General features: G+C 50.0%; 2 protein-coding genes across 2 annotated transcripts in view; one reads left to right on the top strand and one right to left on the bottom strand.

The window, feature by feature from the left end:
• Positions 1 to 1,060, bottom strand: part of NCBP1 (nuclear cap binding protein subunit 1) — a 46,011-nt gene extending 44,951 nt beyond the window's left edge. The window contains exon 1 of the mRNA XM_030566351.1: positions 976 to 1,060. Within this exon, the coding sequence (XP_030422211.1) occupies positions 976 to 1,009 (34 nt within the window). The 5' untranslated portion in view covers positions 1,010 to 1,060. The remainder of the gene's footprint in view (positions 1 to 975) is intronic.
• Positions 1,061 to 3,959: 2,899 nt separating this feature from the next.
• TSTD2 (thiosulfate sulfurtransferase like domain containing 2) overlaps positions 3,960 to 25,329 on the top strand; it is a 39,275-nt gene continuing 17,905 nt past the window's right edge. Inside the window, exons 1-8 of the mRNA XM_030566165.1 lie at positions 3,960 to 4,242; positions 4,481 to 4,689; positions 10,484 to 10,812; positions 13,453 to 13,561; positions 15,964 to 16,089; positions 17,277 to 17,382; positions 24,074 to 24,192; positions 24,890 to 25,048. Coding sequence (XP_030422025.1) covers positions 4,522 to 4,689; positions 10,484 to 10,812; positions 13,453 to 13,561; positions 15,964 to 16,089; positions 17,277 to 17,382; positions 24,074 to 24,192; positions 24,890 to 25,048 — 1,116 coding nt within the window. The 5' untranslated portion in view covers positions 3,960 to 4,242; positions 4,481 to 4,521. The remainder of the gene's footprint in view (positions 4,243 to 4,480; positions 4,690 to 10,483; positions 10,813 to 13,452; positions 13,562 to 15,963; positions 16,090 to 17,276; positions 17,383 to 24,073; positions 24,193 to 24,889; positions 25,049 to 25,329) is intronic.

The raw sequence follows: 25,329 nt of genomic DNA, 5'->3' as shown, positions 1-25,329 counted from the left end.
TATAATGCTACTCAAAGCTGCTGTTGCTACTGCCATTAAGTGAAATAGATTAGCAAAAGTAACGTTCTTGGCATCTAGACTGTGTCTACTACAGTGCTTTATAAACCAAGACAATGTAACAGGCAATGCCATTTGACAAGCAATCACCTGATTTTTGTAAGCAAAGGCCTTCCAGAACGTTAAAGATCAGAAATTAATTCTCCTGAAACAGAAACATTAATATAATATATGGAGATATACCTGTCTCATAGAACTGGAATGGACCCTGAAAGGTCATCGAGTCCAGCCTCCTACCTTCTTCACTAGCAGGACCAAGCACTGATTTTGCCCCAGATCCCCAAGTGGCCCCCTCAAGGCTCGAACTCACAACGCTGGGTTTAGCAGGCCAATGCTCAAACCACTGAGCTATCCCTCCTCTCAACTCAATGTACTGCCCCAGGGCGAGAGGCAATGAACCGATGAACACTGGACCAAAGCCCCCTGCACTGTTACGGGTACGTGGTCATTTTGGGGAGAGACGCTCTAGAGCCACCAAGGGACTCGCCCCCTAGTAGTTACTGGGGGCCCCTCGGGGGCTGAGTGCTCAGGGCAGCTTTACACAGGAGCGACACCGGCTGGAGCCACCTGCCCGGCCCCGGCCCCGGCCCCGGCCCCACTGGCGCTCGCGCGCGGGGCAGTGCAATGCGGGGCAGAGCCCGGCGCCCGCGGGGTTCCTCGCCTGCCCGGAGCCAGGCACGTGCCGGAGCGCGGCGCGGTGCACCGGGCTCCTGGCCCGCATCACGGGGCGGCACCGCGACGGCCTTTGTCCGCGGCACGGGGAGAGCGAGGCGCCAGTCGGGCCCCGCCCCGCCCCGGCCCGGCCCCCGCGATCTGCGCTGCGGGGCCGCTCCACCCGCGCGTTTTCCCGCGCCGCGCCTCGGGTCACCGCAGGGCCCCGCCTCCGCGCCCCGCCCGCGGCCCCCCCGCCCCGCTCACCGTCGTTCTCGTCGCTGTGCCGCCGCCGCGACATGCTGGCGGGCGGGCGGGCCGGGCGCGCGGGCTGCGGGGCGGGAGCGGCGCGAGGCAGGCGGCGCCGAGAAGCGTTTCCCTCCGGCCGCCCCCTCCCAATCCAGCTTCCGGTCAGCCGCGCCCGCGAGCTGCTTCCGGGGCAAAGGGCAGCGGGACAGTTGGCACTACGCCCCACCCCCTTCCTTGCGAGCACTGAGCGCCGCTCTATCCGCCGCTCTATGGTACCGCGGGGATGACTTCCGGGGTGGGCAAGGGACAGTCGCGAAATTACCAGAGTGTCCCGGGAGACGAAAAACTAACCCATCCCCGAGTAAGGGCCCGCTCCTGCCCGGGCCCGTGACGCTCCCACGGGCCCGATCCTGCGGCGGTCTTAGGGCCCGATCCTACGCTGAAGCCAATGTCCTAGCGCCTGTTGGCACCAATGGGCCTGATCCTGCCCTCAGTGAAGTCAGTTCCTCAGCGCCTGCTGGCTCCAGTGGGCCCGATCCTGAGCCCCTGCAGCTGCCATTGCCCCGCTGCAGGGGCTCAGGATTGGAGCCCAGGGCTGCGGCAAATGGCAGCAGCTTTCCCCAGAGCGCAGCCCACGGGCATGGCTGGGGCATGGCCCCATCGGGCAGGGCCAGGCTCAGGGCACCAGTGGCAGGACAGACTAGACCACAGGGTTCCCAACCCTCCAGGATTGGCCTGGCGGCTCCTGGAATCGGCATGGATGTCCCGGTGACCACGGAAAGCAATCCGGGGATGTTAAGACAACGACATTATGTCATGCTGGGGGGGGGAAATCTCCCGGACTAGCTTCAGTCAGAGTTGGCGACCCTACTAAACCATTGGGTTCCCCCCATGCCTTACAGTGCTCGCTGGGAGCATTTCTGTTACTGTGGCCCACAGGGCTGGGCCTGCGGGTGATTCGTGTGCCTAGACACCCTGAGCGCTGTCTGGCTCCTGCGCTGGCCTCGGCCACGGGTGGGCGGTTCAGCCACACAACCAAACAGGACGCTCAGCGAGTGAAATACCGTCACAGGTATTTCAGTGCCTGACTGGGCTCCTAAATGCCTTTGAGGAGCTGGGCCATTACTAGTTTGGGCGCAATCATGCAATGCATCCATGTGAGAGACTCTCTAGGCTTCCTGTATTTATACCTGCTCCTGTATTTTCCATTCCATGCATCTGGTAAGGGGGTTATAGCCCACAAAAGCTTATGCTCAGATAAATGTGTTAGTCTCTAAGGTGCCACAAGGACTCCTTGTTTTTTCTCTAGGCTTTGTAAGTCTTTAATTAGCTGTCCAAGGGACCAGGAAAAGTCAATTGCCTATTAGAATGTGGCACACGCCACTGCAAAGTAAAAATCAAACAAGGAATTGTACCAGGAACCCAATGGTACCTTAATGCAGGTGTAGTCAACAGGTGGACCATGGGCCAAATCCAGACCACCAGATGCTTTCAAACAGACCCCAACATTTTTTATTTACTTATTGACTACATCTGCCTTAAAGTGTTCACACTCTTCAGGGAGTTGCCTGTTGGATTTCATACTGCAAATGGAATTACCAATGTAAAACTGTCTCACAATCTGTTCAATGTATGTTATTCACTGAAAAAAATAGAGCTGGTTGAACTTTCCCCTCACAGAACAGTTCTCCATTGGAAAATGCAGTTTTGTCTAAAAACATTTTGGAAGAACATGTACATTTTCAACAGCAAAGTGTCAAATTATTTTGGCTTTCTTGATTTGATGTCAAAACATTTTGCTTCAATAAGGTAAAAATATTTCATAATGACTTCCTTGTTTTATTATATTTCATTTTGATATTATACGTTAAATATATTTCTGTATTATATTTCACATTTTATATTTTACTATCATGTTTCAACATTATCAAAACAAAATGTTCCGAATCAAAAAATTTTGGAATTTCCATTCTGTGAAAATGTTCATAAACTCAACTTTTTGTTCCAAAATAAATTCCTGCAGGATGGAAATTACTTTTTCTGGCCAGCTCTACTGAATGCATTTCATACTGTGTGGGTTGTGAAAGTCCCCTATGGTACAGAACATTCCCTGGCAGGGCAAGACTTGAATTCCTGCTGCGCTCCAGTAGAAAGCTCTGGACACTAGGAAGTTTAGACTTGAAATTAGAAGAAGGTTTCTAACCATTAGAGGAGTGAAGTTCTGGAACAGCCTTCCAAGGAGAGTAGTGGGGGCAAAAGACATATCTGGTTTCAAAACTAAGCTTGATAAGTTTATGGAGGGGATGGTACGATGGGATAGCCTAATTTTGTCAATTAATTGATCTTTGATTATTAGCAGGTAGATATGCCCGATGGGATGTTAGATGGGGTGAGATCTGAGTTACTACAGAGATTTCTTTCCTGGGTGCTGGCTGGTGAGTCTTACCCACATGCTCAGGGTTTAGCTGATCGCCATATTTGGGGTCAGGAAGGAATTTTCCTCCAGGGCAGATTGGCAGAGGCCCTGGAGGTTTTTCACCTTCCTCTGCACCGTGGGGCACGGGTCACTTGCTGGAGGATTCTCTGCACCTTGAGATCTTTAAACCACGATTTGAGGACTTCAGTAACTCAAGATGTAGGTTAGGGGTTTGTTACAGGAGTAGGTGGGTGAGATTCTGTTGTCTGCATTGTGCAGGTCAGACTAGATGATCATAATGATCCCTTCTGACCTTAAAGTCTATGAATTTAGGAGGAGCAAGATGGACATGAGGAGGCTAGAGACACAAGAAGTACATGCATTTTGGTGTCACAAATAGGACACATTTCAATCTTTCTCTCTCTTTGTAGAAGTTTTACATGGTTCTGGTTTACTTGCACACATAGTAACGCCATCAAGCTGAGCAGTCCATAACTGTTATTTGGTCAGTATAGTTATTGTAAAAAGGTTGTGAATTGTGAATTGTCCCTGAAGTGAAGAGTTTCCAGGAAGGAAGTGTGAGATGAGACATGCTTCCTCTAGTACAGAGAGAGCAGAACCATCTACCTTCCAGGGAAGGCAGGGAGGAGTTGGAGCCATAAAATCCATAGTCTGCTATGCAGTATTTAGCATACGGATCAGTCACACTTTCCAATGAACTGGTCAGGGTGTTTGAAACCATGATTATTTCGGTATGCCGCTATCCAGCAAAACTTGTGCGAAGAGATCGTGGGGACTTACTGTTCTGAGCTTAGTTGAAAATTTCTGTCTCTGAAAGCCTGGCATAAAGATCTCCGGACAGCTATCTGGTAACTTCTGTGAACAGTTTTTATAGTCTTAAATTCTTAAAAGGTTAAGGCTTGCTGCTGGTTGACTTTTTGCTATTGTAGGGCAGTGACAGAGGCTGTGAAGACAAAGATGGCCTTTAGCAATGTCTGTCTGCAGTGGGCTTTTATTGTTTTGAATGTATAGTATTGATAATACGTTATTTGCTGTGTATGTTTGATCAGAATATATACAAATCTGTTTGGCCTGCATCTTCTCTAGATCACAGAACAGGATTTATACCTAACTGCAGTGACACAGCAATGATTTCTTCTTCTGTGCTGCTGGATGGAGGAGATGAAGTGGAGTGCAGTATTTTAAGGTTTCCAGATCTGGACTTGAAAGATCCTCTTCCTTTGACAGCCAAAAGCAATCTCAAAGCAGAATCAGATACCAGTGAGAGAAAGAAGTATGCATTTGCAAAGAAGAAGGTACATTTTAGTATAGTACTTCATTGCGTATGTTCATAATGCAGATTATGCAACTGCACCATTTCTTTGTTATCTTGTAAGAACTTGCTTTACAGAGTTCCTATCTCATTCCTGCTACACCCTTAATTCTTGTTATAGGAATAAGTTAAAAATAATTTGGCTCCATGAGTATCATATTTAAATGAAGGGAGTCTGCAATTACTACCTTTAAGGCAGTGACTCTCAACCTTTCCAGATTATTGTACCCCTGTCAGGGTTATGATTTGTCTTGGGTACCCCCAAGTTTCACCACACTTAAAAGCTACTGGCTTACAAAATCAGACATAAAAATACAAAAGTATCACAGCACACTATTACTGAAAAATGGCTTATGTTCTCATTGTTACCATAAAATTATAAAATAAATAAATTGGGATATAAATATTGTACTTACATTTCAGTGTATAGTATATAGAGCAGCATAAACACATGATTGTATGAAATTTTAGTTTCTACTGACTTTGCTAGTGCTTTTTATGTAGCCTGTTGTAAAACTAGGCAAATATCTAGATGAGTTGTACCTCCGGGAAGACCTCCGTGTATCCCCAGAGTTACACATACCCCTGGTTGAGAAACATTGCTTTAAGGCAAATTGGGATGTAACTGGTATAATGACCTGATTCAACAAAGCTCTTAAGTATGTGCTTAAATTTAAGTGCTTTGCTGAATAGGTAGGAATTTTAAACACTTGCTTAAAGTTTAGCTATGCTTAAGCTGTTTGTGAAATTGGGCCTAAGAGAGGATGTTAGTGCATTAAAGTATTGTCAATGGTTTGCTGCTGCGGGATAAATGAATAGGTGAATCTGAAACATAAAATTCAAACACAGAGAAACCAATGTTTAAAGAGACACTCTCCACTTGAAATCTAGTCAGTTTAAAGAAAAAAATTGCTTAAAAGTTTCCAGTCGAAAATCTGTATCTTCCTCCTGCCAATTTTAGCAGGTGTGGAGCAATATATATATATATTTTAATTCCCATTTTAATGTTGCTATATGAAAGACTCAGACATTCACTGTGGTCAGGTGTCCTCTCATGCAACAGTGAAACACACTTTACATACAGTGATTCTGCCTCTCTAGAGTAAACAACAATAGCAACTGATTATAGTGAAGCAGACTGGTACACAGAGTACTGTCAAATACACTGACAAAATAGAGAAATATTTTGTCTTTAATCACTGCTGTTAGAGGCCTTATTCCTTCATCCTCTTACTTCCCTGGTCCTTCTCACATGAACAGAGAGCAACAATACCCGAAGTCCGAAGGTGCAAACAATTAATTGTTTATTGGGGTGAACTTCCAGCATGATTCCAGTTTCCTTCCTTAGTGTCCCCCTTCTCAGCTCTGACACCACAGAGCCTTACCTGTGTCCCTGTTCCCATTCCCCCACTTAGCAAAACATGATTCCAATTTGCCATCCATCCCTTACTTCCTGATTGACTGCAGACTATGTAGTAAAACTTGAGTTCTGCTTAGCTGTACCTTAACCAATTATTTCACTGAAATTTAACTAACCAATCCTAACGTATTGTAACATGATTATCTAATCAATTATATCCAACCGCCTTCATTAGTTTACACCCAGCAAAATTAATTATACAGCAGACAGAAACAATCACAGAACCAGACAGAGATTATACAGACAAACAACAGGGAAGTCGAGACTACAGTGATAGAACAACAAAGAAATGAGGATTTCACACCCCAGCTTTGGCAAGTGAGTTCTTGCCAGACAGGATGCTATCAGACTGAGGGCTTGGCTACACTTACGAGTTACAGCGCATTAAAGGAGCCCCGGGGTGCACAAGCTCACTACCCATCCATGTGGAGCCCTCTGTTCCGCGACTAGAGCACTCCTGGTACCCCACCTCAGTGAGCAGAGTAACATTTGATGCGCCCTTGCTGGAGTGCCCCAGCATCAGTGTGAACGAGGTGTTGCATTACTGCGCTCTGATCAGCCTCCGGAAACGTCCCATAATCTCCGTAAATCAAGTGGCTACTCCGTTCATTGTTTTTGATATGCCCTTTGAAAGCTCGGTTTGACAGCCGGCTGCTTCTCTGCTCCAAGACAAAGCCACTGTTACCATGGAACGCTGTGTGTGTGAGAGAGAGGTGGGGTGGGTAAGGGAAGGCCTGCTGCTGTCTGAACTTACAGGACAGCATGCTGACTTGCTATCAGCCCCCCAAAAACCTACTCTCTCTCCCCCCCATACACACTCCACCCCAACCCCCCATTTGAAAAGCATGGTGCAACCACTTGCATGCTGGGATAGCTACCACAATGCACTGCTCTCTGTGGCATTTGCAAGAGCTGCTAATGTGGCCAGGCCAGTGTGCTGTCAGCTGTCAGTGTGGACAGACTGCAGCACTTTTCCTACTGCGCTCTCTGAAGACCGGTTTAACTCACAACGCTCTACATCTGCAGGTGTAGCCAGGCCCTTAGTTTTCTTTAAATCTTCTAGGCTCTTCCCTTTCTCTGGCGGTGATTGAATCACCTTTTTAACAGCCCAAAAGTGTGACTGGTGAGGATGTGACCGTTGGCTTCCCAGTTAATGGCTGTCTCTGCTGCTTAGCCAAAGGCCTTAGCTTAAGAACAAGGCCTCAGGCTGTCACAGTGAGAGAAGGCCCTTACACCGTCGGACAGTGATTTTAATTCTTTCTTTCATACCTCGATAACTAGCTAAATAATAAGAATACACCTAAATTCTTAAAGTATAGGCCTTTGCCGACAAGCCTAAATATTTATATCCTAATGTAGCAGGGTGGTTACCCTGCTCCTGCTGTGAAGGGCTTGAAACAGTGCTGGGAGAGGGCTGTGGCAGAGGAAAAGCTGGGCTGATTGGAAAGCAGCCACAGCTATAGCCAGGGCAATCAGGTCCTAGCTGGCCCTTATAAGAGTGTGGTGGGCCAGAAGGAAAGAGACTCTCTCATCTCTTGAGAGAGGAGGACCTGGCTGCCTGGGAAGCTGAGGCGGGTACCTAGGGTGGAGCAGTGATGGGGAAGGGTAGAGGGAGCTGGGGAGCTCCAGCCTAGCAAAGCCCCAGGCTGCAGGCCGAGTTAAAGGCTCAAAACAGGGCACTAGGGCTGCAGAGGGGAAGCCCAGGAACAGGCAGAGGCAGCTGGTTCAACCCTCCTTGCTGATGAGTGGTTTACAGACTGCAGTGCCCCAGTGAGTGGGGGGCTAAATGGAGACTGGCAGTAGCCACTGAGGCAAGGTGGAGATAGGGATTGGAGGTTCCCCTGGGAGGGGAGACCCAGTGTGAGGGGGTAATGTGGTGGGCAGAAGACCTAGGCAAGGGTCAGTGGGATCTGGGAGGGACATGGGGGGCCAGTGGCAGGTGAGACATCAGCCGGCAGAGGGTGCTCCAGAGCTGGAAAAGAGCTAATTCCCTGGACAACGAGGAGGAGGTGCTGTGCTGGTGAGTTGGTGCCCTGTCACACCGAACAACTGGGTTGCATGCAACAATCATGAGTGGGAAAGACACTCCTTATCAGACAGAAATATGACATTAAAGGGATCGTTTCATTTTAATGTTATTCCCCACTTTTGTACTTAAAAACTGGTGTTCGTATGTGAAAGGACATTTTCAAGATGCCCTGCAAGGATGCTCACTACATTTCCAAGGCTAAACCAAATATGTTTCATCGCTCTTCTAAAGTAAAACCGAACAGTGCTGAAAATGTAAGTGTGCCGAGAATGCCTCAGCAATCCTGCTCATAGCAAAGAATGAGGCTTTTGGTTTATGAGGAGAGGCTGAGGGAACTGTGGTTATTTAGTCTGCAGAAGAGAAGAGTGAGGGGGGATTTGATAGCAGCCTTCAACTACCTGAAGGGGGGGTTCCAAAGAGGTTGGATCTAGACTGTTCTCAGTGGTGGCAGATGACAGAAGAAGGAGTAACGGTCTCAAGTTGCAGTGGGGGAGGTCTAGGTTGGATATTAGGAAACACTATTTCACTAGGAGGGTGGTGAAGCACTGGAATGGGTTACCTAGGGAGGGGGTGGATTCTCCTTTCTTTGAGGTTTTTAAGATCAGGCTTGACAAAGTCCTGGCTGGGATGATTTATTTGGGGATTGTTCAAAGCAGGACCAGGGGATTGAACTAGATGACTTCCTGAGGTCTCGTCCAACCCTAATCTTCTATGATTGGAGCGTAGACCTCCCGTTCCAACTGGGCAAATACAGGTGATCAAAATGTTGATCTGAGGAGTGTGAGTGTCTTCACCATCATTTAGAACAGTGGCCCTCAAACTTTTTTACTGGTGACCCCTTTAACGTAGGAAGCCTCTGAGTGTGACTCCCCTTATAAATTAAAAACACTTTGTTATATATTTAACACCATTAGAAATGCTGGAGGCAAAGCAGGGTTTGGGGTGGAGGCTGACAGCTCGCAACCCCCCATGTAATTACCTTGCAACCCCCTGAGGGGTTCTGACCTCCAGTTTGAAGAACCCTTGATTTAGAAGCTACGGGGGGGGGGGGGAGGATTGGGGGGGGGTTGGGAGGGTTTAAGGCTCCCAGCTGTTGGCTCAGCTCTGCTCTGACACAAGGACATGTACTGCAGGCTATACCTGATACCGTCTGCTACACTTACTCAGGCACACTGGATTGCTGAATGTACGTAGCATGTGGTGCCATGCATATATCTATGTACACATCTCCCCAAATGGCCATGTGTGACAGAGCCCCCCAAAATAGGAGGCAGAGAGGGTTGTGACTCCTGAAGTGACACCTTGCTCTCCTTCCCTTTCCTCTGCAGTCTAAGCCCCTATCATGCCACTGTTCTCCCCTTTCCCATCCTCCCTCAGTCTGCCCCATATCCCACCTCCCTGCCCTCCTCCGTGTGATGCTGGAGAGCACAGTAAGCATGTGTTTCTCTTGCTGCCTGGGCTCAGGCAGGGGCTGCTGGTGGAAGTGTTCATCTGAGACAGGGGCCAGGCAGCAGGGAGGGCAGACACAGCCACTCTGGCAGAGGTGTTAACTGGACTCAGCAGTAGGCAGCTGCATGCACTCAGGCAAGAGGTCGGTGGGGGCAGAAGATGTGGGACATTCTAGGGATGTGGCAGGATGGTGGGACCCACTCTCCAAATGTGTGATGTCCCAAGAACCACGGGGTACTTGAGGGGCTTGCCCGTGAACAGGGGAGCATGGTTGTATTTAAAACATAAGACTTAATTATGGGGCTGGAAACTGCCGAGTTGTTGCTGATTGGTGTATCCACTTGCTCTGATTATATGACAAATCGGAGTGTTAATGCTGAGGTCACTGGAATGCATGGAAATATCGTTCCCAGACCGCGTCCTGGGCAGCACCATGTTTCCGGGAGGCAGGCAGTGGGGGTTCTGTCCGGAGGCTGCAGGTTGTGGGGACTGATGAGGGGTGCTGTGGCAGCACTGGAACAGTGTTCCCCGAAGAAGAGGAGTGCTTGTGTTTCTGTTATGGTTTGGGGCCTAATACTGCAAAGCTTCCCAATATGGCACACTAGGCTGTGCCCAGAGAATAACTCTCCAGCTGGTTAACGTGGCAGCTGTTTCTAATGAAACCAAGAGCCTTGGCAGGGCAGAGTGACAGCATTATGAGAAATGGCATTGCTGAGGAGTCCCAGGGTGTGTACTTCCCCAAACACTGTGTCCAGTAACTGGGCAGCCTGTTTAAAAGCACCACATCCGTGGGATTTGTCCTTCGTCCAGTCCTGAGTCATGTGACAGGACCTAGGAAGAAACCAAAGCCTAACTGACAGTGTTTGTAATGCTTTGCAGGCATTTGCCCTCTTTGTCAAAGCAAAGGAAGTGCCGGCCACAGCTTGCTGCCCTCCAGCCGTGTGCAGAGCGGGACTGGGGTGGAAATGCTGCAGACAAACCTTTAAAGACCTCACCGGCATTCACATACATGTCGCCACGCAGCATTCCAGCGACATCCAGCAGCAGACAGGTTTGATTCTAAAGCAGTTGGCTGCTGAAGCCTGCACTTCAAGTAACCCAGCCTCTGCAGACGAGACAGGTAGCCTCAGCAGTCCCACCTGCAACATCCAGGAGCTCTCTTACAGGCTCCCAGACACAAACCACATTAGTTTTGATGAACTGACAAGGTAAGAAATTGCCTTAACAATATAAAAACTCTTTCTCATTGTAAGCCTGGGGTGAGCCAATGCAAAGGCATCCATGTCTCTGTTTACACCAGTTTAACTACAGCCATTTAAAGTTAGTTTTAATTAAACTGTTGCAACTTTTGTGTATGACAAGGCCTTAGTTGATGCAACTTCCCACCTTCCTCTGATCCCTCTAGACCAGAGGTCTCAAAGATTCGGCCCGTGGGGTGATTTTCTGTGGCCCGCGAGCTCCTCGTGTCCCCCCCGCCCTCCCCCAGTGTTTGCATAGAGTGGCTCTGGCCCGACGTGGACCAGGGGAAGGGCAGGCTCCCTGCCTGTCTGCCTGCACCCACGCTGGCCGGAGCGTGAGGAAGGGAGGGGTGCAGGGTCTGTGTATTGCTGTTGCTTCAGGCACTGCCCCCAGCATCTCCCATTGGCAGTGGTTCCCCGTTCCCGGCCAATGGGAGCTGCTGGGGGCGGTGCCTGAAGCAACAGCAACACACAGACCCTGCGCCCCTCCCTTCCCCATGTTCACTTCCCGGAGCAGCGCAGGGGCAGGGCAGGGTGTGGGCCAGAGCTCACCCCCCCGAACTCCTCCTGCACCCTGAGCCCCCTGCCACACAGCCTACCCATCCTGCACCCCAATCCCCTTTCCCAGAGCCCCTGCCGCACCCTGCACCCCTCCTGCACTCCAACCCACTGCCCTGAGCCCCCTGCCACACCCCTGCTGCACCCTGATCCCTTGCCCTGAGCCCCCTCCTGCATCCCAACCCTCCTGCACCCTGACCCCCTGCCCTGAGCCCTGTGCTGCACCCCACACCCCTCTTGCACGCCAACCCACTGCCCGGAGCCCCCTGCCGCACCCTGCACAGCAACCCCCTGCCCTGCCGCACCCTGCACCCCTCCTGCACCCCAACCCACTGCCTTGAGCCCCCTGCCGCATCCCTCCTGCACCCTGACCCCCTGCTGTACCCCACACCCCTCCTGCACCCTGACCCCCTGCCCTGAGCCCTCTGCTGCACCCCTAACCCTCCTGCACCCCAACCCACTGCCTTGAGCCCCCTGCCGCACCCCTCCTGAACCCTGACCCCCTGCCCTGAGCCCTCTGCTGCACCCCCAACCCTCCTGCACCCCGACTCCTGCCCTGAGCCCCCTGTCCACCCTGAACCCTGACCCCCTGCCCTGAGCCGCTGCCACATCCCACACCCCTGCACCCCCTGGGGGCAGGGAGGGGGCGGAGTTGGGGTGGGATTTCAGGGAAGGGGTTGGAATGGGGGTGGGGAAGGGGTGAGAAGAGGCGGGCAGGGGCAGAGAGGGGATTTCGGGGAAGGGGTTGGAATGGGGGCGGGGAAGGGGCGGGAAGAGGTGGGGCAGGGGCAGAGAGGGGATTTCGGGGAAGGGGTTGGAATGGGGGCGGGGAAGGGGCGGGAAGAGGTGGGACGGGCAGAGAGGGGATTTCGGGGAAGGGGTTGGAATGGGGGCGGGGAAGGGGCGGGAAGAGGTGGGGCAGGAGCAGGGAGGGGATTTCGGGGAAGGGGTTGGAATGGGGGTGGGGAAGGGGCGGGAAGGGGTGGGGAAGGGGCAGAGAGGGGATTTCAGGGAAGGGGTTGGAATGGGGGCGGGGAAGAGGTGGGGCAGGGGCAGGGCCTCATGGAAGGGGTGGAGTGGGGGCGGGGCCAAGGGTGGCAGGGGGGAGGTGTCAGTGATGCGGCCCCTGGGCCAATGTACTAGTCCTCACGTAGCCCTCGTGGCCATTTGAGTTTGAGACCTGGTCTAGAACCCCTAGTAACCTAGAGCCCCCTGGACTCATTCCCACTTACTAAATGCACCTTGTGCAGCCGTTCTGACCTGTGTGAAGCCCCACCTTGCTGATCTGGGAGCATTTCACCCCCACTTCACACTGGTGTAAATAACTGCACACTGTGCAGGGCAGTGGAGAATCAGGCACCATCTCTGTATTTTTCCCACTGAGTTAAAGAAGGTCTGAGGTGGAGGAACTCACACACTCAAGAGGCCATAAAAAGACATCTCTCAAGGAAAGCCGCCAGCAGGAGAGGGTGAGGATATACAAGCTAACCTCTACTGTCACCCTCTCCTGGCTCTCCAGCATGTGAGTGTAAGAGCCCAGCTTACACTACCTCAGAATTTGGTCCCTGGTTGGCCCTTTAAAAAAAGTGGATTTTTTTGCACTTGGCTAATTCAAATTTAAGTTTAGTTTTCAAACTTCAGCCTTAGTCCTCAAGGAGCCTCTGACACATCTGGAAAACACGACTCCTTGCATTGCTCGTGTTTAAAGAAATCTAGTTTTCAAATGCAAATGGGGTATGAGCTACTGGCAATGATATGCCATGCAGGGCTAGTTAGTTTTTTTTTGTCAACATTGGCAAGGCCAGTACAGAAAAAAAAACTAGGGATATAGAGATCTGCCCCATCTCTGACTTATTTCCACTTCTTGAAGTAAATGAAAACAAACAACGTAGCCCCACAAAATCTTTTGACAACAGCCTGGAGGAAACTGGCCAGTTCTGTAAGGATGAAGTCCCTGTCTGTCAGCAATCACAGTATTAACTCCACAGTCTTGTGTGCTACTGAATCTGAAATACTCTTCCTATTCGTTCTCCTTTGTGGTGCTTGTGGCAGTGGAGTGGGAGAAGTGCTGTTATATTACTGTTACCATGAGGTGAAAGACCCCCTGAGGCTCTGTGCTTGGCAGAAGTCTCTGTGCCAGCACCTTCATCTCACTGGCAAGGTAAGTCTTTAAGGAGTGGCTGTTTCCCCTCCCCATAGTTGTCTGTATTTAGCAAGAAACGGTGTGCCCAGGAGAGCCAGGCTGTAATCGGCACTATAGCACTAGAGGAGAGAGCAGAGCATTGTACAAGTTACATTGAACAGAACAATGGAGAGCCGCGTAAGGGAGAGGATTGTTTATTGTCAGGCATGGTTTTGTGTCTCAACTTCACAGACATTAGGGGCCCCAGTCCATCACCTCACGGTGAGGCATGGTACTGCAGGCCTGCCTCTACCTGTTCCTTCAACTACTGCTTCCTGCCCACTCTGGTGGTTTATGTGGCTCAGCCTCCAACCAGGTCACTACAAAAGCTCAGTCCCCCTCTTGGCTAGCAGAGTCCGAAGTCACAAACACAAAATAAAGGAGCGTTCTCAGCCCCTCGAAAGTTACTCATCCATCCACCCTCTGCGCTCAGCTCTTAAGTGCTGTACTGGCCCTTCAGGTGAGACACTCCCTGCCAGGTCCCCAGGTACCTCCAAATAGTACTGTGCTAGGATGGTTCCATCAGGCATTAGTCCTAGCCCAGTTTTTCTCACCACTTGAAGGGCGTCCATATGTGTTCCTCCCCCAGCTGAGCAGGCTCTCCCCTCCTCAGCCCTTCCCTTCCAACCAGTGCAACAGTCGGGACTGATTTGGTTCACAGCAGCACATTTAACCCTTCCGGGGTGGGGTTTGGCTCATCCAGCCTGATTCCCTGCATTTTGTAGGAGTAGTCACTATACTACAGTACATAACACCACGAACATCTTCTCCAGCCTTTCCTGAACATCTACAGGGATGGTGCCCTGACTACCTGCCTTGCTACTGTGTTCTGCTGCTCCATTGCTCCTACAGTCTTTTCCCCAGCGCCTACCCTAAACTTTTCCTTCCTTAGCTTCGGATCTTTACTTCTTGTCCTACTATCTTCTTAGAGTATACATAGTTCCTTTTCAGACATTTGTAGTCTAGCTCCCTTGAAATTATTTATGAACTGAGTCCGTGACCCCTGACACTTTTTTGATAGGCTACAGTAGGACCTCAGAGTTATGAACACCAGAGTTAACGAATTAACCAGCTAACCACACACCTCATTTGGAACCAGAAGTAAGCAATCAGGCAGCAGCAGAGATGGAAAAAAAAGCAAATACAGTACAGTACTTTGTTAAATATAAACTACCAAAAAAAATAAAGAGAGCTAAAAAAAGATTTGACAAGGTAAGGAAACTGTTTCTGTGCTTGTTTCATTTATCGTAAGATGGCTAAAAGTAGCATTTTTCTTCTGCATAGTAAAGTTTCAAAGCTGCATTAAGCCAATGTTCAGTTGTAAACTTTTGAAAGAACCACCATAACGTTTTGTTCAGAGTTACAAACATTTCAGAGTTATGAACAACTTCCATTCCCAAAGTGTTCGTAACTGAGATTCCACTGTATGTCCTCTTATCTCAGTCTGTCATTCTCTCTCTCATCCCCACTCGGTGCATAATTTTTGTTGCCCCTCTTTGTATTTTCTTTAGCTTTTCTGTATCCTTAGGTTTGGGGACCGGAACAGCACAGTATTCTGAGCTCACAAACCAGCCTATGTCTGGCCTATGAAATGCTTCCCAGAACTGATGGTGTTTAAAACAGAATAAACCTCAAAGCCCTTCATAGACAAAGTCATGCTCCTCTATCCGGGAGGAAAGAGAGAAAGCACTTTTATATTCTTGCTAGGTTTTCTTATGCAGCTCCTAGATACCACAGTGAAATGCCCTGACACATTCATTTCCCCTTCTTTGCTCATATATTTTACTTAGTAGTTTCTTAGTCCGTCCTTCTCAAAGACAGGTGTTACATTTGCCCCATCAGCTGCATACTTTTCCTCTTGCTCTTGATTTAGTCAAAATTTTCTTCCATCCATTCTGAGATTGTCTTCACTTTAAAAAAAAATTCTCTCTTGATCTAGCTATAATGCGTCTGAGTTGGAGAGGTTTCACTGTAACACGGGCACTTTAACCCTCTCTTTCTACCTGCTTTACTGAGACTGATACCACCGTCCTCACTCGGTTAAAACTCCCATTGGAGGTTCTGTCTAATTACTGCAGAATTTGCCCCTTACTGGCAATTGTTTTTTCTGCTCCTGCAGAAGGTTTTCTGCCTTCCTCATCCTTTTTATGAGCACAGAGCAGAACCGGCCATAGAACAATTGCTACCTTTTGCAGTTTATTTTGCTGCACTTCTCCTCTCTCATTCAGAATCACTATAGTTTTTTCCCCACTTTTTCTCTTTTCCTGAACACTTTTCTACAAGTCTCCTCTCATTCCCAGATGGTCCTGGTTCATTAATTTCATTTTGATTGGTTTGCATTATGACTAGATCTTAATCTAGCTTTCCTTTCTGGCTTCTAGGTGCGCATTGCTTCAGAAGGCATTAATGGGACAGTTGGTGGAAGCAAAGTAGCTACCAGTCTTTATATACAGGCAATGCTTTCCCACCCTCTGTTCAAAACCATTTTGTGCAGAGAGGATTTCAAGGTAAGAGAAAGGGACTCACACGCAGTTATTTAGCCAAATGTTTGTTTTCATTCTCAGAATTTCTTTTAGAAATAAATGTTCCCTCTACTGCACTAAAAATCCACATTGAACCCAAGGAATTCAGCTCCTGCAGTATTGGCCGAAGGAACAGTTTATTTGGGGATAGACAGCTTTGTTTTATTGTTATTTACTGTCCTGTAGATAGTTTTGTCTCCAGTGAGAAAACTTCTGTATGTTGTAAATAAGACAGTCAGATGGAATAATTGAGCATCATTAAACTAAAAGTCCTTTATAAAATTCTAGTGCTGATTTAATCTTTTTTCATTAGGGTCCCAGCAAAACCTTTTCCTGTGTATGTGCGAAGTTGCACATGTGCACTCCTGCATTGCATTCTCCCAGCTCAAACACCAGCATGTGCAATTGGCATGTTCTCACATCTGCCCACGCAGAGTTCCTCCTGCATACACATTGCTGTTAGTAAAACCCTGAATCTGGCTAGTCCCTCATGCATTACATCAGGGTCCAGCGACCCTCGTGGATCACTGCTTATTTCCATTACATACAGTCACACCAGGACAAACTGTGTTCTGTGTCAGGGATCATTCTGACTGAAGATCGCAGTGAACCACAAAGACACCAGCAGAGCCAGAGATCAGAAGGGAATTTTATTTATTCTTTTAAATTTGCCATGAATTTAGTGTTGGTGAATGGTCCCAGCTTGTCAGCCCCAGACAACAAAACCTTTCTTTAATCAGCAGAATAGTCTCAGCACATTCAGTGGCAGGGCAGGCTTCCCCATACTACCTGCTAACAGGTGTTGTTCCTGCCCAAGAGGAACCCCTGGTAGCAGGGAGTGGCTGGCTCAGTGTCCCTGGCCCACTCAGCCCTTGGCGTCTCTCCATTAGTGGCCAGTTGACTTTTTTTTTAAGTGATTTGAATAATTGTCCACTGGGAACTGGACTGGAACCACCACACTCTCTGGTGGATTCAGAGAGGCAACCGTGAAAGGGGAGAAGCCATCACCACCCCCCTGTGCCGCCCAGTCCCCCAAAGCAACTTGCTATATTGACATCTCACATGAATTTAGAAACTCGAAATACAGTGGAGTTTCAGCAAGTCTGAAGGGATCTGTTCATCTGTTGGTATGTTTTTAATTTGTTGGTGTGACCTTATTTTTAATTTCCCAGAGCAGTGCTGGAGGAGCTCACTGTTTCCCAGACCTTCGAGTTGGCGTATTTGAAGAGATCGTACCCTTGGGCATCAATCCAAACAAAGTCTCCTACAAAGAAACCGGTACATTAATTTTTATGAACAATAACAACTTGTTAATAACAGAGATTGGAACTGAACTGTAAGGCAGTTCTGTTGCACTGTCACCAGAACACAGTCTTTGCACGGTAACCAGGATATGACAAAAGCATAGATAGCACTGTTACAAAACGTCCAGGGAAGCTGCTGTGCTTGCAATGGGGGTTCCCTTCGTAGGGAAATTGCTGGATCAGGTCATTGATTTGCACAGTACTTAGCTGCTTTGACAGCTCGAGATTAAGCTGTTCATTTCATTCCACCAAATTAGTAGTAGTTAAGGTCACTGAGTCTTGCCCATAGTTTTGAGAATGAACCACATAACACTTGAAAAGTCATCCTGGGTAAGAAAGGATGTAAGGAGAACCTGCCTATAACTAATAATGAAATGATTTGGAGGAGTTTTTGAGGACAAGAAATATTTATAATTGCTTTAAATATGCATGAGATGTGGATATTTCCGACTGCTGTGAAATTGCCGTTACAGCACAAATACTGTAAGCCTCGTAGAGAGTGCTGTGTAAGTATTGCTGCTGCATTTGGTATTTCACAGAGTCAGTAATTACTGCAGAGAGCCTGTTAATTCCTCAGATCCAAACTCTACATGAAGGGCCCAATCCAAAGCCCATTGGGGTCAATGAGAGACCCTCTATTGATGTTGCTAGGTTTTGGAACAGATCCTAACATCCCAATTCAGCAAAGCGCGTATGCCTGTGCTTAGCTTTAAGCATGTGCTTAAGTGCTTTGTTAAACTGGGACCCAAGGCCCTAGTCTGGCTCTGGTTGAAGCTAATGGCAAAGCTCCCATTGATTTCAGTGGAGCAGGATCAGGCCCTAACCGTGAGTTCTGCTGTTCTGCTGCTGTAGATGTCATGTGTCTGTGTGATGTTCTGTTTCATGCTGTCTTTGCCACAAGCTGATTAGTGCAAATTATGGCCCCACTGCTGCACTGGGGTCTTCTAGCCTAGGCCCCTGTGTGACATTGCCCAGGGTACAGTCTGGACTGTTAAACTGCGTCCTCTCAGTTCTCCAACCTGGGGTGCTTTTTACACCGCCTGGCTGAGAGAACAACCACTCCTGGTCTGCCCACACAACCTCCAGCATGTAAATTACCCAGCTATACTGTATGGTGCTTTGGCCAGCTACGCGTGGATTGTACGGCAGGGCAACACCAGAAAACTCCCAGTCCCAGACTTCCCCCAGAAACGTGCATCTTGTACTGCCCAGCTCCCTCCTGTACAACACCAGCTCATATAAAGTCCGTCATTTTATTAATAGAAAACGATACGCACAAATCCTGTTACCTCACATGGAGTTTCCCGGGCACTTCAATCCAAGCACACTCGTTTAGATGAGACAGTAAAACACATTGCTTAACATCTTTTTGTTGTTAATAAATTACAAGTAATGAGACGTGAAAGTCAAAACTGGTTATAAGGAATAAAAGGTAAAACACAAACTAACACCCAACTTAACAAGCTAAGGCCATGTCTACATCTAAAATTTTGCAGCGCTGGTTGTTACAGCTGTATTAGTACAGCTGTATAGGGCCAGCGCTGCAGAGTGGCCACACTTACAGCAACCAGCGCTGCAAGTGGTGTTAGATGTGGCCACACTGCAGCGCTGTTGGGCGGCTTCAAGGGGGGTTCCGGGACGAGAGAGCAAACCGGGAAAGGAGACCAGCTTCGCCACGGTTTGCTCTCGCGTTCCCCGAACCACCCTGCAAACCGCAGGGAAGGAGACCTGCTTGCTCGGGGTTCCGGGAACGAGAGAGCAAACCGGGAAAGGAAACCAGCTTCCCCGCGGTTTGCTCTCTCGGTCCCGGAGCCACCCAGCAAACCGCAGGGAAGGAGACCTGCTTGCTCGGGGTTCCGGGACCGAGAGAGCAAACCGGGAACGCCGCGGTTTGCTCTCTCGGTCCCGGAGCCAGCCAGCAAACCGCAGGGAAGGAGACCTGCTTGCTCGGGGTTCCGGGACCGAGAGAGCAAACCGGGAAAGGAGACCAGCTTCGCCGCGGTTTGCTCTCTCGGTCCCGGAGCCAGCCAGCAAACCGCAGGGAAGGAGACCTGCTTGCTCGGGGTTCCGGGACCGAGAGAGCAAACCGGGAACGCCGCGGTTTGCTCTCTCGGTCCCGGAGCCAGCCAGCAAACCGCGGGGAAGGAGACCTGCTTGCTCGGGGTTCCGGGACCGAGAGAGCAAACCGGGAACGCCGCGGTTTGCTCTCTCGGTCCCGGAGCCAGCCAGCAAACCGCGGGGAAGGAGACCTGCTTGCTCGGGGTTCCGGGACCGAGAGAGCAAACCGGGAACGCCGCGGTTTGCTCTCTCGGTCCCGGAGCCAGCCAGCAAACCGCGGGGAAGGAGACCTGCTTGCTCGGGGTTCCGGGACCGAGAGAGCAAACCGGGAACGCCGCGGTTTGCTCTCTCGGTCCCGGAGCCAGCCAGCAAACCGCGGGGAAGGAGACCTGCTTGCTCGGGGTTCCGGGACCGAGAGAGCAAACCGGGAACGCCGCGGTTTGCTCTCTCGGTCCCGGAGCCAGCCAGCAAACCGCGGGGAAGGAGACCTGCTTGCTCGGGGTTCCGGGACCGAGAGAGCAAACCGGGAACGCCGCGGTTTGCTCTCTCGGTCCCGGAGCCAGCCAGCAAACCGCGGGGAAGGAGACCTGCTTGCTCGGGGTTCCGGGACCGAGAGAGCAAACCGGGAACGCCGCGGTTTGCTCTCTCGGTCCCGGAGCCAGCCAGCAAACCGCGGGGAAGGAGACCTGCTTGCTCGGGGTTCCGGGACCGAGAGAGCAAACCGGGAACGCCGCGGTTTGCTCTCTCGGTCCCGGAGCCAGCCAGCAAACCGCGGGGAAGGAGACCTGCTTGCTCGGGGTTCCGGGACCGAGAGAGCAAACCGCGGCGTTCCCGGTTTGCTCTCTCGGTCCCGGAACCCCGAGCAAGCAGGTCTCCTTCCCCGCGGTTTGCTGGCTGGCTCCGGGACCGAGAGAGCAAACCGCGGCGTTCCCGGTTTGCTCTCTCGGTCCCGGAACCCCGAGCAAGCAGGTCTCCTTCCCCGCGGTTTGCTGGCTGGCTCCGGGACCGAGAGAGCAAACCGGGAAAGGAAACCAGCTTGATTACCAGAGGCTTCCTCCTTCCACGGAGGTCAAGAAAAGCGCTGGTGAGTGTCTACATTGCATTACCAGCGCTGGATCACCAGCGCTGGATCCTCTACACCCGAGACAAAACGGGAGTACGGCCAGCGCTGCAAACAGGGAGTTGCAGCGCTGGTGATGCCCTGCAGATGTGGACACTCTCAAAGGTGCAGCGCTGTAACTCCCTCACCAGCGCTGCAACTTTCTGATGTAGACAAGCCCTAAGTGAATTGGAAGTAAAAGTCTCTCTCCTCACCTCTTATGCCAGCTTTACTGGCTGAATTCCTCTCAGCCAGGATCTCTCCCCAGTCCAGTGATGCTTTCTTTGTCCTTCAAGTGTTGTCAATGCCATGAATAGAGGTGAAGGGAGACATCTTTGGGGGCATCTGTCCCCCATTCTTATACCTTCCTTTTCTTGGAGAATCATCTCCAGCTGGGGTTCAGGAGACAGGAAGTCTGTAGGGATGGGAATGTCCAGCTGTTTCTTTTCCAAATGCAAATTTCTTGCTCACACCCTTTTTCCTGCCAAAAAATGGCTGCTTTCCCAGATGATGGGCCATTTGATTTCATTGACACTTGGCTGAGACGTCAATTTGCCTTTTGTCTCAGAGGAACTGCTTTGTGGCTACTTTCCCAGATTTGAAACATGTCTTCATAATATCCGATAGCAGAATCTTACAACTTTACATGCAATGTTGCCACACATATTCTAGCATGACGATAAAGATCAGCAAATCATGAGTTTTCAGATGATACCTTACAAGGCATAGTTTGTACATAATTTATCATGGTCTTGAAAATGAGGTGGACATAGGGCTACAGACTGTCCCACTCTGTACCTGCAGCAAGGGACAATGAAAGAAATGGGATGCAAGAGAACATTTAGGTCCCAGTCCTGCACCAGGACTTGCTGTACAGCCCTATATCTCTGGTGCCCCTTGTTTATTTCACTGGGATTCTGCAGATCAGGGTCTGAATGTTCCACTGAGTTGCATTTGTTTCATTGCCCAGGTGCAGGAGTCTGTGCTGGAAGATCCCAGTGTAAGAGCAGGGCCACGGTTTACACTAATCAGCCTGAGGTAGCAGGAGCATGGAATAAACTTAACCTCTGTTTCCTGTTCTCCACCAGTAGAACAGTAGCTCACACAGCAAGTGTGTGGCAAAGTCAGTCAGTGCCTTAGCCAGTCCAGTACCTTAGGCACAGAACCATCCTTTTTCTTTCAGGGCAAGCTTCCCCCATTGGCTGCACAGGAGTTCCATCCTGTGCAGCAGCTATTTAGTACTTAATTGGTGTGTCTCAGCAGGGCCTGAATTGGGTGTGCAGGAATCACACATAGAATCATAGACTATCAGGGTTGGAAGGGACCTCAGGAGGTATCTAGTCCAACCCCCTGCTCAAAGCAGGACCAACACCAACTAAATCATTCCAGCCAGGGCTTTGTCAAGCCTGACCTTAAAAACCTCTAAGGAAGGAGATTCCACCACCTCCCTAGGTAACCCATTCCAGTGCTTCACCACCCTCCTAGTGAAAAAGTTTTTTCCTAATATCCAACCTAAACCTCCCCCACTCCAACTTGAGACCATTACTCCTTGTTCTGTTGTCTGGTACCACTGAGAACAGTCTAGATCCATCCTCTTTGGAACCCCCTTTCAGGTAGTTGAAAGCAGCTATCAAATCCCCCCTCTTTCTTCTCTTCTGCAGACTAAACAATCCCAGTTCCCTCAGCCTCTCCTCATAAGTCGTGTGTTCCAGCCCCCTAATCATTTTTGTTGCCCTCTGCTGGACTGTTTCCAATTTTTCCACATCCTCCTTGTAGTGTGGGGCCCAAAACTGGACACAGTACTCCAGATGAGGTCTCACCAGTGTCAAATAAAGGGGAATGATCACATCCCTCGATCTGCTGGCAATGCCCCTACTTATACAGCGCAAAATGCCATTAGCCTTCTTGGCAACAAGGGCACACTGTTAACTCATATCCAGCTTCTCATCCACTGTAACCCCTAGGTCCTTTTCTGTAGAACTGCTGCCTAGTCACTCGGCCCCTAGTCTATAGCAGTACATGGGATTCTTCCATTGTAAGTGCAGGACTCTGCACTTGTCTTTGTTGAACCTCGCCAGTTTTCTTTTGGGCCAGTTCTCTAATTTGTCCAATTCTCTGTATCCTATCCCTACTCTCTAGCGTATCTAACACTCCTCCCAGTTTAGTGTCATCTGCAAACTTGCTGAGGGTGCAGTCCACGCCATCCTCCAGATCATTAATGAATATATTGAACAAAACCAGCCCCAGGGTCGACCCTTGGGCACTCTGCTTGATACCGGCTGCCAACCCATGTAATAGGGGGTCTGCCTCTGGGCTGCCCCCATCCCTCGGTTGGTGGACTTTTATCCTGGATGTTACAAGCCACCCAGAGAACGGCGTTCATGGCATCCTTGCAACATGTCCGAAAAGCCTAAGGCACTGCTTGCGAACAATGGCCCCCGTAGTCTGTAGACTTGACCGACCATAAACATCTACATTACAAATGAAGCTACAGAGCTGCTCACTGCTAAGCCACTGATTCAGGTACCATCAAGGGCAGCAATTACATGGCTCTTGGATGGTCTTAGTTTAGCTCCTTGGAGACCACCAACCCCTCCTCCCCATTGACTTCATTGCACAGAGACCAAGAACTGAATGGGCCTGGAGACGAAGCTCTCCTTTCATCCATCCAGGTCAGGACTGAGGTAGGTTAGCAAGTGCCGAGCCAGCCTGATCTGGCTCATTCTCCAAGGCTGACAATGCAACACCTTTCATGAGCACTGTGCTGCCTTGCCAAGGCAGCTTTCTGTAAACATGGCATTGTTATCCAGTCTGTGGCGCCAGCGGGCAGGCGAGCCAGCCTGTTGCCTTAGGTGTGACGGGGCCCTCTACAAAGACACATGATCCCCAGGGGTGCTGTTGCTTGGAGATGCTGTGGAGAGCAGTGGAGTTCGTCTGGGCTTACATTGACATAACAGAGCAGCTTGGCTCTGTGTGAGCCACTTCTTGATACCTCCTCTAGAACAGGCTCATTAGTGTAGAGGCGGCAGGTGGGGATACCTTTGTGCGACCTTTGTTCAGACCCTGCTGGCCCAGACCTCCCCAGCTTTGCACCTTGTGTCCCCATTTGCACCCCGGTGGAGTGAGCATAAAAGGCCACCAGTCAGCAGGACAGTGTTTTGCACATGAGGGGTGTAAATGACAGGGCAAGGCAGCAGAGGATCAGCACTGCTCTTCCACCCAGCCCACTATAAGACAGATGGCAGCTTGGCATCCTTTGTTCCCTTGACTCCTGCTGTGATGCATTTGTTCATTCACTAAGCCTGTGGAGTGATGTCACAGATACATTTGCCCAGTATGTTTAGGCAGAGACCAGCTGACATTTCAGTAGCTCTCATTTCTCAGAGAAGCTTGTCATGCACATGTGTCACTGCTGGGTTAGAGGAGAGGCCAAGCGGAATTGCTCAGTTGGTTAGCATTTAAATCAGCTCAGCTTTTCAGAGCTTCTTTCCGTGTGTTTTATTTTTAGGAATCCATTTATCCCCTGAGGAATTTCATAAAGAAGTAGAAAAATATTTATCTCAGGCTCCTCAAGCACAAAGTGACACCATTTTACTGGACTGCAGGAACTTTTATGAAAGTAAAATAGTAAGTGCTGTGCCTTTGCTCCCTGCGAGGAGGTGGTGGTGGTGATTGAGGGGATCATTTCACCCTGTCCTCATGTGTGGATGATGTGACTGAGGGGAAGGGATTGCCATGCTGCCTTGCAGCTCTCTCCTGGTGCCAATTCACGAATGGTACATCGCCTCAAGCAGCAAAGGACCTGCCTGGCTTCTCAGTGCCATGCTGAGGGGTGGTCCTACAGTTCAGTGCACAGCACGCTGTCCTGCAGCAGTGGAGCAGCATGTGCGGTCTGACGTAAAACAGACGGGGGAACGTCGGAGCTTTAACAACAGAGAGACGCTATTCAAATCTAGCTTAGCCAGCCAAAGCACACCCTGCCTTGGCCATCAGTGCAGCAGAGAGACATCCTGACCAAGTCTCCATCCTCCAGCTGCGCCCTCTGTGCCATCCACAGTGAATCCCCTTCACACTGGGGTGACAGGGTAGGATGTCTTGGCTATAGGACCAGATTCCAGATGCTGTGAGGCACAAAGGTATTTAGGTGCTTAACTAATTCCCATTGAAATCAGTGGAAATTAGGTGCCTAAATACCCTTAGAGGAGCCAAAGTAGCTGCAGTGACTTGGAGGGTCAGGCCCAAAGGGTTGGTTCTTTAGTTCAGCCATTGTTCTCTCCCCTTTCTCCAGTGCTGTTGATCACACATCCATCTCTCCTTGTTACAGGGTCATTTCCAGGGCTGCCTGGCGCCCGACATCAGGAAGTTCAGCTACTTCCCTAGCTACGTAGATGAAAATCTCGAGCTTTTTAAAAACAAGCGCGTGTTGATGTACTGTACAGGAGGGATCCGCTGTGAGCGTGGCTCTGCCTACCTCAGGACCAAGGTGAGGGGCCATTCTGGGAGCACACAGGTCAGGGGCTTGAGACATTCATTGCCCAGCCCGGGAAGGACTATATGAGGGTGGCTTTTTCTGTTGCTGGTTGGTGATGTTGTGTTTTATAGGGTAGATGGAGTGTCAGGACCACGGTGTTTGTACGTCTGGTGGGAATCAGAAGAAGGGCAGAAGGCATGTACCCAAAATAACCATTCCATGTTGGAGTCCCCAGTCAAATGAGAATCGCAGTGGGGGGGCATCTCAGTTTTCAGCCCCCGCCTTCTCCTTTT

Source organism: Gopherus evgoodei, chromosome 6 (genome assembly GCF_007399415.2).
Source record: "Gopherus evgoodei ecotype Sinaloan lineage chromosome 6, rGopEvg1_v1.p, whole genome shotgun sequence".
NCBI lineage: Eukaryota > Metazoa > Chordata > Testudines > Testudinidae > Gopherus > Gopherus evgoodei.
Note: the sequence above shows the minus strand (reverse complement) of the source record. Positions and strands in the feature narration are given on the sequence as shown.